This window comes from Puma concolor, chromosome D4, assembly GCF_028749965.1.
Source record: "Puma concolor isolate L17-30 chromosome D4, mPumCon1.1.hap2, whole genome shotgun sequence".
In the NCBI taxonomy this organism is placed as follows: Eukaryota; Metazoa; Chordata; class Mammalia; order Carnivora; family Felidae; genus Puma; species Puma concolor.
In genome coordinates, this window is record NC_141679.1 from 57,177,739 (window position 1) to 57,191,901 (window position 14,163).

At 45.1% G+C, this 14,163-nt stretch overlaps 2 protein-coding genes across 2 annotated transcripts in view; one reads left to right on the top strand and one right to left on the bottom strand.

Annotated features, from left to right (window-relative positions):
• Positions 1-5,397: 5,397 nt before the first annotated feature.
• The window catches only part of LOC147574895 (uncharacterized), a 224,078-nt gene continuing 215,312 nt past the window's right edge, over positions 5,398-14,163 (top strand). Inside the window, exon 1 of the transcript XR_015242809.1 lies at positions 5,398-6,806. The gene's annotated coding sequence lies outside the window, so the exon portion shown is untranslated. The remainder of the gene's footprint in view (positions 6,807-14,163) is intronic.
• Positions 11,375-12,529, bottom strand: CCL21 (C-C motif chemokine ligand 21). Its single transcript, XM_025914588.2, has 4 exons — positions 12,372-12,529; positions 12,157-12,277; positions 11,886-12,068; positions 11,375-11,804 (listed from the first exon to the last, which is right to left on the bottom strand). Exons 1-4 carry the CDS (start codon positions 12,436-12,438, stop codon positions 11,771-11,773), a joined length of 405 nt encoding a protein of 134 aa, XP_025770373.1. The 5' UTR covers positions 12,439-12,529; the 3' UTR covers positions 11,375-11,770.

The following is a 14,163-nucleotide window of genomic DNA, read 5'->3' on the forward strand; positions in this document are numbered from 1 at the left end:
AGTCGAGATGTTAGAACCTCACTGACATAAAACTTTGATGTGCATGTGATTTACATGGGAGTCTTATTAAACAGTAGATTCTGATTAAGTAGGTTTGGGGTGAAACCCAAGATCCTGCATTTCTTTTTTATTTTATTTTTATTTTTGAGAGAGAGAGAGAGAGAGAGAGAGAGCACGCACAAGCAGGGGAGGGGTGGGGAGGGGGAACAGAGGATCCGGAGTGGGTTCCGAGCTGATAGCAGTGACCCCGATGCAGGACTCACACTCATGAACCATGAGGTCATGGCTTAAGCCAAGTTGGATGCTTAACTGACTGAGCCACCCAGGCACCCCCAAGATGCTGCATTTGTAACAAACTTCTAAGTGATGCTGATGCTACTGGTCCATAGACTATACTTTGAGGGGCAAAGTAGAGGAAGGACCGCAAAATTTGAGAGAGATGGGAATGTTGGAGTGCACTTGTTATGTACAACCACTAACTGTACACCTCTGAAGGGCTCCAAAAGATACTTCCTTCTCCAAGGCAATAAGAAAAGCTTAATGAAGGGAACAGTAACTTCTCTGAAAAGTACTATAGTGGCTTCTTTAGCAGGAAAGAGATGAGGATAGAAGATGCCTTCTTGGGACTGGAGAATCTTATTTCAAGGGGAATAATGGAATTCTTAAGTGGTAGAGGTCAGATGTGGGCACCTAACCATAAGCAATAAGGTAAATGAAATTACATATAAACTGTAAGGACAAGTTGGTAATTTATGTGCTTTGCCCACAGGGATCTGTGGTGCTAGCTAATTGATTATAGCATTCCTAGGGATGAAATAGATGGACAGCTTATTGATGTGCTACTTGACCTAAGTGGAAACATCTAAGTGGGCAAAAATTTGATCCAAATTGTACTGGGGATTTACAACCTTTTGCCTAGTTCCTCTACTTAAGCCAGTTTCCTAAACCAAAAGACCTTTGATTGAGTGGGAGGTGGGAGGGCTTGAGTCTCTTTCACAGGTAGATTCTATACATCTTTCTCCTAGTTAGTGGTTCTCAAAGTGTGGTCCCTGGACCAACAGCATCTGCATCACCTGAGAACTTGCCAGAAATGCCAGTTATTGGGCTCTGCCCCAACTTCATTGGATCAGCAAGTCTGCAAATGGTTCAGCAGTCTGTACTTTAACAAGCCTTTCTTGTAATTCTGATGTATGCTAAAATTTGAGAGTCACTGCTCTAAGCCTTCTCTATAGAGAGATCTGTAGCCATTTTGCTAGGGTGAGTCTGAATGTAGAATAGGACATACTCAGACCTTTGGGGCATTATTAGATACTGTCTCAAGTTAATGCTAGTCTTAGGGACCCAAAATCCTACTGTGGTCTGCCAGTTGGAGTGAAGGTTTATAGAGGTCAAGTTACAGGAGGATCTTAATACAGGTCTGTCTCACAGAGGGTCTCTAACACCTGTCCACATTATTTCCCTAGGTTTAGAATGTATAGTGGGAATAGGTATACTTAGTAATTATCCAAATGTCCACACTGATTCCTGTGTGAATAAGGAAAATTATAGTAGGAAAGACCAAGTGGAAGTCCTTTAAACTATACCTGCCCTATCACATTTCCCACTAAATAGTAAACTTAAAGTAATTTACATTCCTAGAGAAATTGCATAGATTAGAGCACCTTCAAAGACCTAAGAGATGCCATAATGCCTGGCACAGAATATTACAGCTAATAATCTAGCACATGCCTTTTTTTCTATACCAGTCAATTAAAGACCATTGAAATCAGCTTCTTTTCTTAAAATATTTTTAATGTTTATTTATTTTTGAGAGACAGAGAGAGACAGAGACAGAGACAGAGAGAGAGAGAGAGTGGGGGAAGGGCAGAGAGAGAGGGAGACACAGAATCTGAAGCAGGCTCCAAGCTCCGAGCTGTCGGCACAGAGCCCACCATGGGGCTCAAACCCACAAACTGTGAGATCATGACCTGAACCGAAGTTGGATGCTTAACCGACTGAGCCACCCAGGCACCCTGAAATCAGTTTCTTTTCAATTGGAATGACAGGACTACACCATCACTGTCTTACCCCAGGGATGTATCAGCATTCCTGCTCTTTGTTGTAAGAGCAGGACATCCCATAGAATATCAACTGTCATAATCTTGACATCCCATAGAATATCAACTGACGACATTATGCTTACTGTCTCTGGTGCACAAGAAATAGCAGTCCCCTTAAATGCCTTAGTTAAGACCCATATGTGCCAGAGAGAGAGAAAGAAATCTTACAAAAATTCAGGATCCTGCCATATAGGTGAAGTTTCTCGGCTACTGTGGGTGGAGAGAAGCTGAAAAACGGTGGTCTGTGGTGTGTTGTAACTTCACCATGAAGAAAGAGACACAATACTTAAAGGGAAGTTTAGATTTTGGAGGCAACATATGCTATATTTAGGTGTACTGCTGTAAAATATTTACTGGATATGACATAAAGCTGATGATTTTGAATGAAGCCCAGAGCAAGGAGGGCTCAGCAGCAGGTCCAGTCTCCAGGAAAGTTGTGCTGCTACTTGGGTGTTATGACTCATAAATCCAATGAACTTCAGATTTTCTGTGGCAGAAAAAGGGTGCTGTAGGAGCTCCAATAGGAGAATTACAGCAAAGACCCTTAGGGTGTTGGAGTAAGGCCACACCTCTTTTGCTAATGATTATTTTCTATTTGAAAAGCAGTTCCTGATTTGCCACTGGGCCTGGGTGAACACTCAGGCTCTAGTTCACTCAGTGACAATGTGGCCTAAGGGTGTTATCTATAGCAAATCATATAGTTGGATGTGCACAGCAGCATCATTCCATTGTTAAATGGCCATTGTACATATGAGATCAGGCCTTACAAATTTCAGAAGGCAAGAGTAAAAGCATGGGTAGGTGGCTCAGATTCCTACTTGTATTGTTTCTTCTTCTGATTACACTTATACCTTCAAGGAGAAGTCTTCTACAGTTAACAGAGGGAAAAAATGCATGGTCTTGATGTTTAGATGGGTCTCTAAGGTATGCTGGCATCCGTCAGAAGTAGACAGTTGCTTACATTCAGAGGTGGCCTTGAAAGACAGTGGTGAAGGGAATTCCTCTCAGCGGGCAGAATTTCAGGCAGTACTTTGAATGTCAACATTGTTGGGAAGTAGAGACAGCCTGAAGTTTGGAGGTATACTAATTCACATGCAGTGGCTGCCTACAATAACCCTGCCCTCACCTTTGTGAATGGTTCCTTCACTAAAATTTTTTTCCATTAAACCTTTCTGGGCATGCCATTTGTTTCCCGCCAAGATCCTGAATGATACAAGAGTATAGTGCAGAGGGAGCATAATAGGGTTCAATTAAATTTCATTACTGTCTGCCTGGAATGCCTGTTGAGAAAGACCTTGAGAATCAGCAGGAAAGAGTAAAATAAAAAAATAATAATAAACAAGGGATTTGTAACACATTCATTCAATAAATATTTATTGAGGGCCCCCTATGTTCCAGACACTGTTCTTGGCACTGGGATATGGCAGTAAACAAAACAGATGGATGTTTCTGCTCTTGCAGAGTTTTTATTCTAATGAAGGAGACAGGCAATAAGAAAACACGAAAAATGTATATACTTCAGAGGACAGTAAGTGCTATGAAGAAAAATAAAGAAGGCCAGAGGGATAGGGAGTATTGGGGAGTGTGGTCAGGGAAAACTTTGGTGACAACATTTGAACAGAAAGCTGATGTGAAGAAGGTGAGGGAGAGAGCCATTCAGAGATCTGGGGAAGATGTTCTAGGCAAAGAAAATAGCAAGTGTGAAGATTTTGAGATGAGAGTATGTTTGAGGAATAGAAAGGAGGCCAATGTTATGGGAGGGAAGTGAGCAAAGAGTGGTGGGAGATATAGTCAGATATTAATATGGGCCAAATAATTAAGGCTTTGTAGGCCATTGTAGGGTTTATGTTTTATTTTGAGTGAGATGGGGAACGATTGGAGGGTTTTAAATGGAGGTGTGACATGATCTGTTTTAAAGTCTCCTTATGGCTGTCGGATCAAAGTAGTGCAAGAATGGAAGCAGGGAGACCAGGTCAGAGGCTATTGCAATAATTGAGGAGGACACAATGTTACTGGGAGTTGGTGGGAAGTGATTAGATTCTGGAAATTTTTTGAAGGTAAAGTCATGGGCTTTGGTGCGGGGTTCAGCATACAATGTGAGAGGAAAGAAGAGGCAAGAATACTGCAATATTTTTGGCTTGAGCAATGTGATGGATGGAGTTGCATTTACCAAGATGTGGATGACTACAGAGGAGTGGGTGTGTGGGAAGATCAGGGGCCTGGTTTGACTTGTTAGGATGAAGCAGCATTTTGGATATATAAGTGGAGATGTTAAGTAGGCAGCTGGTAATGTGAGTTTGAAGTTCAGGGGAGAAATTTTAGCTGAAAATACAAATTTGGGAGCGTATGGATGGTATGTAAGGCCATAAGACATTGAGATCTCCAAGGGAGTGAGTGTAGGTAGAAGAGGTTCATGTTCCAAGTCCTGAAGCTCCCCAACATCGACAGATCAGGGATATGAAGAGGAATCAGGGAAGGAGGGGTGCTGTCAGGGTGTTACGATGGTACCCGCTTTCATGGCAAACAGGGAAAGGACACAGGGTCCGTGGGTGGAAGGCTTAAGCACCAACTCCCTAGCCCGTTGGTTTAGATGATCCAATGGGGGTGGAAGTGGGGGATTGGATGCCAAGCAGGTGGGTTTAAAACAGTTCCTGATCACATACACAGAACTCTAAGTGGGCTACATGCTTCACCTAGTTCACCCACTTCCCAGCCAGGTTGCTTTTGTGTGAGCCCTGGACAAATCTTACAGCTCAGGGCAGCTTTTTCCAGCCTATACCCACACTCCTCCAAGGAGCCCACACGGACTTCATGCTTCCTGGTTTGACCATATCCACACCTCAGGAATCACAGACCTTGGATAGTGGGTCATAGCTGTTGGGACAGGGAAGGGAGCAGCTGTGCCTGGGAAGTCAACCAAGTCCATGGTAGGGGAGTTAATGATTGTGGGGAGACGACCTCGACTAGATGCTTAGTGTTTGTTGAATGAATGAATGTGTGTATCCCAAGCCGTGTCCCTGGAGCTGTGCTTGACTGATGTGCTTGTCGTGTGTGTGTGTGTGTGTGTGTGTGTGTGTGTGTGTGTGTGTATGTATGTGTGTACCTGAGGTGCCCATCCTGTGCGTGGGCCTCCCCACGCCTACCTCGCGCAGTTAGTGGTGCATGTGGCTGTGTGTCTCCTCTCCCAGGCCTGCAGAGGGCGCCCCAGCCTGGGAAGGGAGGCTCTCGAGTGGGGCGGGGCTCTGGAGGAGAGGTGTAGGGAAGCTGTGGTTGGCTGGGGGTATTATAGCAGGGGCGGGGGCGGGGAGGCCCTGACCCAGGGGGCTCCTCAGAGAGTCCGGGAAGGGCGTTGGGCCCAAAATTCCTGGGCCGGCGCCGACTTCTGGTGCTCTCCTTGCTCCAGGCACCCGTGGGCTCCCGAAGCCGGAGGTCCCGGACAATGGGCCGGATACGCGGAGGGGAGACTTGGACTGTAAGTGGGACCACACCCCCGGGGGCCTGGGGCCAGCGTGGGCCTCAGATGCCCCCCCGGGTGGCCATTACCCCAGGTTTAGAACAACGGCCCTCCCCCCAAATCCCCGCCACTCAGGCCCCCGAACTCGTCTGTACACAGCTCGCTGGCAGAGACGCGTGGGCGGGCGAAGGCCTGTGTTTGTCTACAAATATTTATCTCCCTCACTCCCACTCCAACATACCCTGAGTCCAAGGCACTAACGTAGAAGACGAAATAATGTTTGCCTTAAAGGCTAAAGGAAGTTCACATCACCTCTGGCACTTCCTTCACAGAATAACCTGCACCCGATTGATTCCTTACACCGCATAATTACGGTGCTAACCCTAAAAAAGGGTTTCTTTGTTCAGTGAAGGTTTATTGAGAGCCTAACTGTGCCGGCGTGAGGCTCGGCGCCAGAGGATGAAGGCCTTTAACATGGATATGAGCGGAAAAGGAATTTATACTATTCGTCATTGGACACAGGAAAACGCCAGACCTCTGGCCTATCATGAGACACATTTGAGGACAAGTAATAAAAAAAAAAATCTTTCTGGTCCCAGAAAGATAAAGGAAATGAAAACAAAATTCAACCCACAAACCTGCTGTTTGCATGTAGCCGACCGAGGACCGCGGTGACGATGCTGCCTCCTGGTGGCGGAACGGGGCAACGCAGTTGTCACAGTCAAGTGGAGTTTCACAGGGTGGGAGTGGTGGTGGCAGTGACCGCGTGGATTCTAAACCGAAATTGGCTCTGGCTGCCCAGGTGGTCAATAGTGGAGTTTCGTTCTCTTAATATTAGATTGAAATTTATTATGACCACAGTTCCATAGCTCTAAAGCGAAAGTCTTCAAGAACATGGCATCAGAGTTTCCCTGGGGTGTTTTGGTTTGTCACCACCGAGAAAGGGATGTCCTGAAGAAAACAAAGTCTTCAGCTTCTTTTCATAGCTAATACATTCTCTGCAGGTGGAACTGTAAACACCAATAGAAGAATTAAAAATATAGGTGTTAGAAAAAGACGCTTGGCAACTTAAGCATTTATGAAAATGGTAACTCATTGGTCAAGACTGATGCCAAAGGATAGAAGCATTGATGAATTTCATAAAACAACACAGCATCATTTTGACCCAAAATACAAGGAAAAATAGCACCTGGATGTGGGAAAGAGAAAGAACTTCACAAAAGAGGCCAGTGAAGCTGAAGGCGTTTTCACAGGTAAATGCTTAAAGCCAGGAAACAAATTAATTTTGAGTTTCATAAATAGTAAGTGTGGGCCCAGTCCCTCTGACCTTCCTGTGCCCTAATGCAAGGTACAGATGCCAAGTGTGTTAGTGGTGCTGTGCTGGTAGCTCTATATTGTTCCATTTTTAATTTTTGAAAGGAATATATCAAAAGAAAGGCTCTGTCATTGGTGATCATGACCCTCTAAAGGCTTGGGTTGATGAGGAAAGAATGAAATAGTGGCTAGCCAGAGTATGGCCCAAGTATTGTGGGAGGTGTGGTTGAGAAATCTGATTGCTTAGTTTGGAATTAGTTTCAGGTTCATATTACTGAGCTTAAGATGTTTTTAGGAGGTCTCACTAGCTCTGGACAGGGTTAAGGATATGGGATACAAACCCCTTACATTTGAATTTTTTTTTTAACGTTTATTTTTGAGACAGAGAGCATGAACGGGGGAGGGTCAGAGAGAGGGAGACACAGAATCTGAAACAGGCTCCAGGCTCTGAGCGGTCAGCACAGAGCCCAACGCGGGGCTCGAACTCACTGACCGCGAGATCGTGACCTGAGCTGAAGTCAGCCGCTCAACCGACTGAACCACCCAGGCGCCCCAAAACCCCTTAACATTTGTATCAAAGTGGTCCTTAAAGAAAGGAGGGCCAGGGGAAATGGGAGGCTTCTAATTCCCAGGCAACTCTGACAAGAAGGAGCTGGCCCATCATTTCATAAGTGTGTGTGTTATTTCATGGGAGAGATAGTGACAAGATCATTTAAAAACATGGTATTAGTAATTTTCTGAATGGTCCTGAGGATGACTTATTATTAGTGGAAAGTTTTAAAGCAATAGACCCATTTAAAATATATATATATATTTTTAACGTTTATTCACTTTTTGAGAGACAGAGACAGAGTGTGAGCAGGGCAGGGGCAGAGAAAGAGGGAGACACATAATCCAAAGCAGGCTCCAGGCTCTGAGCTGTCAGCACAGAGCCCGATGTAGGGCTTGAACTCATGAACTGGGAGATCATGACCTGAGCTGAAGTTGGACACTTAACTGACTGAGCCTCCCAGGTGCCCCGCAATAGACCCAGTTTTAAAGCAATGAAATGTTTTAGTGCTTTAGTGTTAAAGGAAAACTCTGGATTCCAGGGATTACAGTGGCTTTTCATGATTGAGGGGATGATGATTTTGTAAATTTGGGGGATGTTTGCTCTTTAGAATTTTTTTTCTTCTTTTACATTCCTAGTAGAAGCCATTGTCTCCCTATTGAACACAGGTACTACTATTCAGTAAAATATTTATTTTTACATATGCATGAGCAAGGCATTGGAAGTCCTTCAAATTTATAATTTTATTGTATGCTTTGTACTTGTTTTTATGGAAATATTTCCTTGTCTAAGCAGCAGTCTTTTGGAAATTTACCTTCATCTCCTCTCCCATTTCTGTCCTTTACACACATACACACACCAAAAACATTTACTGTAGTTTTAGTTGGGGCTCAGGAAGAAGTACAAATAAATGCATGTGTTTAATTTGCCATCTTTACCCTGAACTCCTACTAGTCTTTGAATTTAATGCTGTTGATCTTTTCCTTTATGGTTTGTGTTTTATGGTTTTAATCTTTTTGTCTTGGTTTGGTTTTGGTTTTACATCTTAAGCTCTTTCTATCTCAAGGTTATAAACACACGTATCTATAGTTTCCTCTATTACATATGTTTTAAACATTGGGTCTTTCATTCATCTCATATGATGAAACATTGAAAAGTATTGAGTTTATGATAGTGACAAGATAGAGGTGTTTTAAAAATGGAAGAGAAATTAGAACTTAGAAAAAACCCCAAAAGGCAAGTGGCAAAGGAAAAGTAAGCCAAGTACACTACTGTGCTATGCAGTGAACAATTACATGGTGATAATAATGTAAACTCTGATCATGACCTAAATATAGTGGTATGACTATATTTAGAGGACAGGGTGACAGAAGAGGAGGGTTGGTAAGAGTTAATTCCCCATTTTTTATAATAGGAAGCCAATTGGCAACGTTTAAATAGATAAACCGAGAAACAGAAGTGTGAACAAAGTATTTAGATGTATGGCACTAACTCCTAGAAGAAGTAGCTTAAGAGTTAAAATTTGCAGGAAGTGGGGCACCTGGGTGGTTCAGTCCGTTGAGCATCTGACTTCAGCTCAGGTCATGATCTTGTGGTTCAAGAGTTTGAGCCCTGCATTGGGCCCACTGCTGTCAGCTCAGAGCCCGCTTTGAATCCTCTGTCCACCCCCACCTCTCTGCCCTGCCTCTGCTCATTCTCTCTTTCTCTCTCTCTCTCTCAGAAATGAATAAAAACATTTAAAAAATTTGTAGGAAATGGTTTTCAAAAGTTTTTTGATATTTTGAAAAGCCATGACTATTACTTAATTTTTTTTTTAAATTATGCATCTTAAGAAAAAAGAAAGAACAAGATAACGTCAAAGATGAAGGCAGATAAGGAGAGTGGCCACTCGTTTTCTGATGGAATAAGGAATATATTGCATGCCTGCTCAGGGCAGGGTTTGAGGCACAGATGAGGCATAGATAATTAGCAGGATAATTTAGCGAAATATGAAGTTCTCCTTATGTGTTTCCTTTCACTCCGGAGCAACCTCGAGTTTTGGCATGGCTAAGAATAGAGGCATCCTGATGTCAAAGCCCTTCTGCTTTTGTAAAAGTCGGAAGCACACCTGGGAAGAGGTTATGCCCCGGAGGGACTGGGAAGAGGAAGGATTTTGAAGAAAGGTCTTTCTGACTGGGAGGGAATTGGTGTGCACGTCCAGCAATGGGCTGTAATCCCTGGCTGTGTTGAAGCAAGTGTCAGCAAATGAGTGAATGGCTCTGTGGGGGTGTCATGGGAAGCCAGGTTCAAGCCCAGAGGCTTTTATAGCTGAATTCCCGTGTCTCTAATGTGGCACAGAGCTAAGAGTTTGAGAAGCCAGCACCTGAAGAGTCGTACCTGCTAGTACCACAAGGGCCTTAGCATTTACTGGTAAGACTGATGTCCAGTGATGGGATGGTGTGGGGAGCAGATAGGAAGCCTCTTCTGTGCCTTGATGTTTCTATGACCTTTGCACAGCCCTTGGCAAGTGGGATCTCCAAGTCTGGAGATGATGTTGAATTCCTCATTAGCACTCCAGTGCAGGGGCTTGGAGTAGGATTAAGTTCATTGAAAGAACATTTTAAAATGCAATAACTCTTACGGCACCTGGGTGGCTCAGTTGGTTGAGTGTCCGACTTCAGCTCAGGTCATGATCTCATGATTTGTGGGTTCGAGCCCCACACTGCGGTTCTGACTACGCAGAGCCTGCTTCGGATCCTCTGTCTCCATCTCTCTCTGCCCCTCCCCTGGTCATGTTCTCTCAAAAATAATTAAAACACACACACACACACACACACACACACACACACAAATGCAGTAATTCTTGCATATCTGAATTTTCAGACTAAGATCACACCTGCTGCACGAGGATAGGTAGGAAGAGCCCCCATCTTCGCCCATTGCAGGAGGACCAGACAGCACTTACTTTAATGACTTTATGATAAGTAGTAAATGATGTGGTGTGCTCAGGCTCCCACGGAAGGAAAAGGTGGTGGGGCAGTCACCTCTAGCTTCTCGCCCCTCACCCAGGATCTATTCCCTTCTTTCCCACATGGCCTGGCTCCCCAATGGTTTTCCCTCTCCCTATATATGGGGATAAAAGAGGCAATGAGGGGATCTCTGCTCTGGGGAGGAAGAGGTAGAGAAGAGCCAGGCCAGAGTCTTCTTAGAGAGGACACTGATTTGCATTTGAATTCTGGGGTTCTAAATACCTGCCACAGGAGACTTAGTCCTTGGTCTCAGAGGTTAAAGGGGCTGAAGTACCCTAGGGAAGAAAGGGAAGGAGAGAAGGCTTTCCCACCTGGGAGGGAGCTTAGGGAGTCAAGAAGCCCAGATAGGAATAGAGAAGCACACAGCTCCATTAAACAAAGAGAGACCCAGCTTCACTGATGAGGGCAGGAGTGTGTGGGTATTTGGGAAGGGATGGGGGCTCTGAAAGGGGTCCTAGGGCCGGAACTGTGCATAGGGTAGATTTTAGTAGAACTTGTGTTTGCCTGTGTTACAGGCAGGCCCAGGTTCCATTCTCCCTTCTGGGGACCCTCCCAAAGAAGTCCTTGGACCTTCGTATTCAGAGGATCCCAGGGAAAGTGGTGGCAGTCCCAGGCAGAGCTAGGAAAAGATCTGGAGGTCACTCCTGAAGTGATAGCATGCTGGACATAACCAGGGAAGGGCCCTCTTCAGGGTCTCAGAGGCCTGCAGAGCTTTTGGCGATGTGTGCTCTTGGTCCACCATCTCTCACTGACAGGGATTTCTCAGAGACCGGGAGCAGCCCAGATCCCTCTACTGCCAGGGTAACTGGGAGGCAAGAAAACTCTTGGGATAGGTGAGAAAATAGAATTTTCCAGGTCAAGTTCTTGGCTGGGACCAGAGTGTGTGACCCCACCCTGTAGTGACACTGGCTTCCCCATTGACGCAAACACACAGGAACAGATACTTGGGTGGGAGGCTGGAACAGGTTTTTATTGTTAGGTATAAATTGTATTTACAAGAAAGCAGTAGGGTGCAGTGGGAGTAGGGTCAGGTCCAGTATCCTGGGTGACCTTTTCTCAGAGGGGACAGTCCTGCTGCCTCCTCTCACACTTCCTGGGAGACTCTCCCTCCTCTGCCTTTCTGGGTCTGGCCTGGTGTGGACAACGTAGCCATGCAGGGTAGGGCTGGGTATACAGATGGGATGGTTGAAGCAGGAGAAGGGGTGAGGCAAGGCCAGCATGAGGTGGCTGCTCTGCGGCCCCTGAGTCTACCCCCTCTCCTAGCCTACTTCTTCCTTCTTGGATTGGGGCTCCAAGCCCCAGTGAGGCTGGTGGGGGCCTCCTGGGCTCCAGGCTGGTCACTGGGCTATGACCCTTTTGGGGTCTGTGGCTGTTCAGTCCTGGGAGGGCAGAAGAGGGGTTTGAGGGGCTGATCAGGTCTCCCCTTCACTTCCCTCCCACTGTCCCTCTAGCTTCCTCACCTCTTACAGCCTTTGGAGCCCTTTCCCTTCTTGCCAGACTTGGGGGCTCCTTTGTCCCTCTTACAGCCCTGGACTTGTTTCCGTGGGGCTGGTGGCTTGTCCAGACGCTGCATCAGCTGCTGCACCCAGGTCTCTTTAGGGTCTGCGCATAGCTCTGGCTGAGAGCGCTTCCGAGGTGAGAACCTGGGGGTTGGACATTAGCAAGCATGTCCTAGTTTTGCCCGCCATGCCCTCCCCACTCAGCTGCACCCACCTTCTTGCACCCACTCACAGGATAGCTGAGATGGGGCAGCCCCTGCTTGGCTCCTGCTTCCGGTAGCTGCGGACAACCTGGGCGGGAATCTTCCTTAGGCTGTACTTGAGGCAACAATCCTGCGCCCCTCCATCACTGCCTGCAGGGTGGGGTTTACAGGGAGCCGGGGCTCCTGGTAGGCTCCCACCCGCGCCTCCCCTTCTCCCCATCCTAGGCAACTCCCTCTTTGATACCTTGGGTCCAGGGGATGCAGAAGGCCAGGACCAGGACAAGGAGGCTCAGAGCCAATGACTGAGCCATGGCTGTGGTAGAAGGTGAGTGTGAGGCCAGAGCGGTAGGCGTGGTGGACAGCTGCAAGTTGGGGGTCCGTGTGTCAGCTAGGACTGGTCTGCTGCCTATTTATGCAGGCAGACACTTTCACTTCCTCCATCCCCAGCCACTCTGTCAATGCAAGAATAGGGATCTCCCTCCTTTTCCTTCCTGAAAGGCTGCCTCACTAGTATGCGGAAACGAAAACTTCACACAGCCCATCGGATCCCAAGCCTCCTGAGTCTATCTCCTCAATATCAATTGAATCTGTCCAGCCCTTTTTCTACCTTTGGCCACTGTTTTGGTCCAGGCTTCACTGTGTCTCTCCTGGAACACTATGATTGCCTCTTCACTGCATTTTAGGTTCCATATTCTCCCCATTCTTCCACAGGCTGAGGACTGTTGCTTCCTAAAATGTGCATTTGATTTTTGGATTGTAAGAGTTCTTTTTTTTTTTAAAGTAGGCTTGATGCTTAGTGTGGAGCCCAATGTGGGACTTGAACTCACAACCCTGAGATCAAGACCTGAGCTGAGATTGAGAGTTGGACGCTTAACTGACTGAGCCACCCCAAAGATATTTCTTTTAAGTATTATTTATTTAAGTAATCTCTACACCGAGTGTGGGGCTTGGACTCATGATCCCGAGGTCACGAGTCACACGCATGCTCTTTGGACTGAGCTAGCCAGACACCTCTGGATTTTGAAAGTTCTTTATGCATTCTGGATAATAGACCCTTATCAGATATATGATTTGCAAATATATCCTCCTATTCTGTGGATTTTCACTATCTTGATAGTGTCCTTTGATACACAGAATTTTAAAATTTTGATGAAGTCCTACTTATCTATTTATTTTTCTGTTACCTGTGCTTTTAGTGTCATATTTAAGAAACCTATGCCAAATCTAAGGCCATGAAGATTTCTCCTTGTTTTTCCCCTCAACTTTATTGAGGTATAATTGACAAAATTGTATGTATTTAAAGTGTACAACATGATGACTTCATACAGGTATACATTATGAAATAATTACCATAATCAAGTTAATTAATACCTCTGTCACTTCACATGTTACCTTTTCACATAGTTTCTCCTTTTTTGTGGTGAAAATGCTTAAGATCTACTTTCTTACCAATTTCAAGTATACAATATAGTATTATTAACTACAGTCACCATGCTGTACATTCACTCCTTAGAACTTATTCATCTTATAACTGAAAGTTTGTACCTTTGACCAACATCTCCCCATGCTCCCCCTGCCCCCAACTCCTGGCACCACTCTGTTTCTATGTGTTTGAATTTTTTTTTTTTTGATTCCACATATAAGTGATACCATATACTATTTGTGTTTCTCTGTCTGGCTTATTTCACTTAATAAAAAAGGCTTTCCAGGTTCATCCATGTTGTCATGATGGCAGTTTCCTTCTTTTTTTATGGCTGAATAATATTCCATTGTATGTATGTATGTATTAAATCTTCTTTATCCATTCATCCATCAGTAGACACTTAGGTTGTTTCCATGTCTTGGCCATTGTGAATAATGATAACAATGAATAAGGGAGGACAAATATCACTTTGAGGTAGTGGTTTCATTTCCTTTGGATATATACCCAGAAGTGGGGTTGCTAGACCATATGTAGTTCTATTTTTAATTATTTGAGGAAATCCATATTGTTTTTCATAATGTATGTACCAATTTACATTCTTATCAACAATGTA

What these genes read in the sequence shown, in the direction of transcription:
- CCL21 (XM_025914588.2), bottom strand. Translation starts at nt 12,438, where the DNA reads ATGGCTCAGTCATTGGCTCTGAGCCTCCTTGTCCTGGTCCTGGCCTTC. An exon ending in TGCCCCATCTCAGCTATCCT is followed by an intron (nt 12,069 to 12,156) that starts GTGAGTGGGTGC and finishes TCCAACCCCCAG; the next exon opens with GTTCTCACCTCGGAAGCGCT. An exon ending in GGCTCCAAAGGCTGTAAGAG is followed by an intron (nt 11,805 to 11,885) that starts GTGAGGAAGCTA and finishes CTGCCCTCCCAG; the next exon opens with GACTGAACAGCCACAGACCC.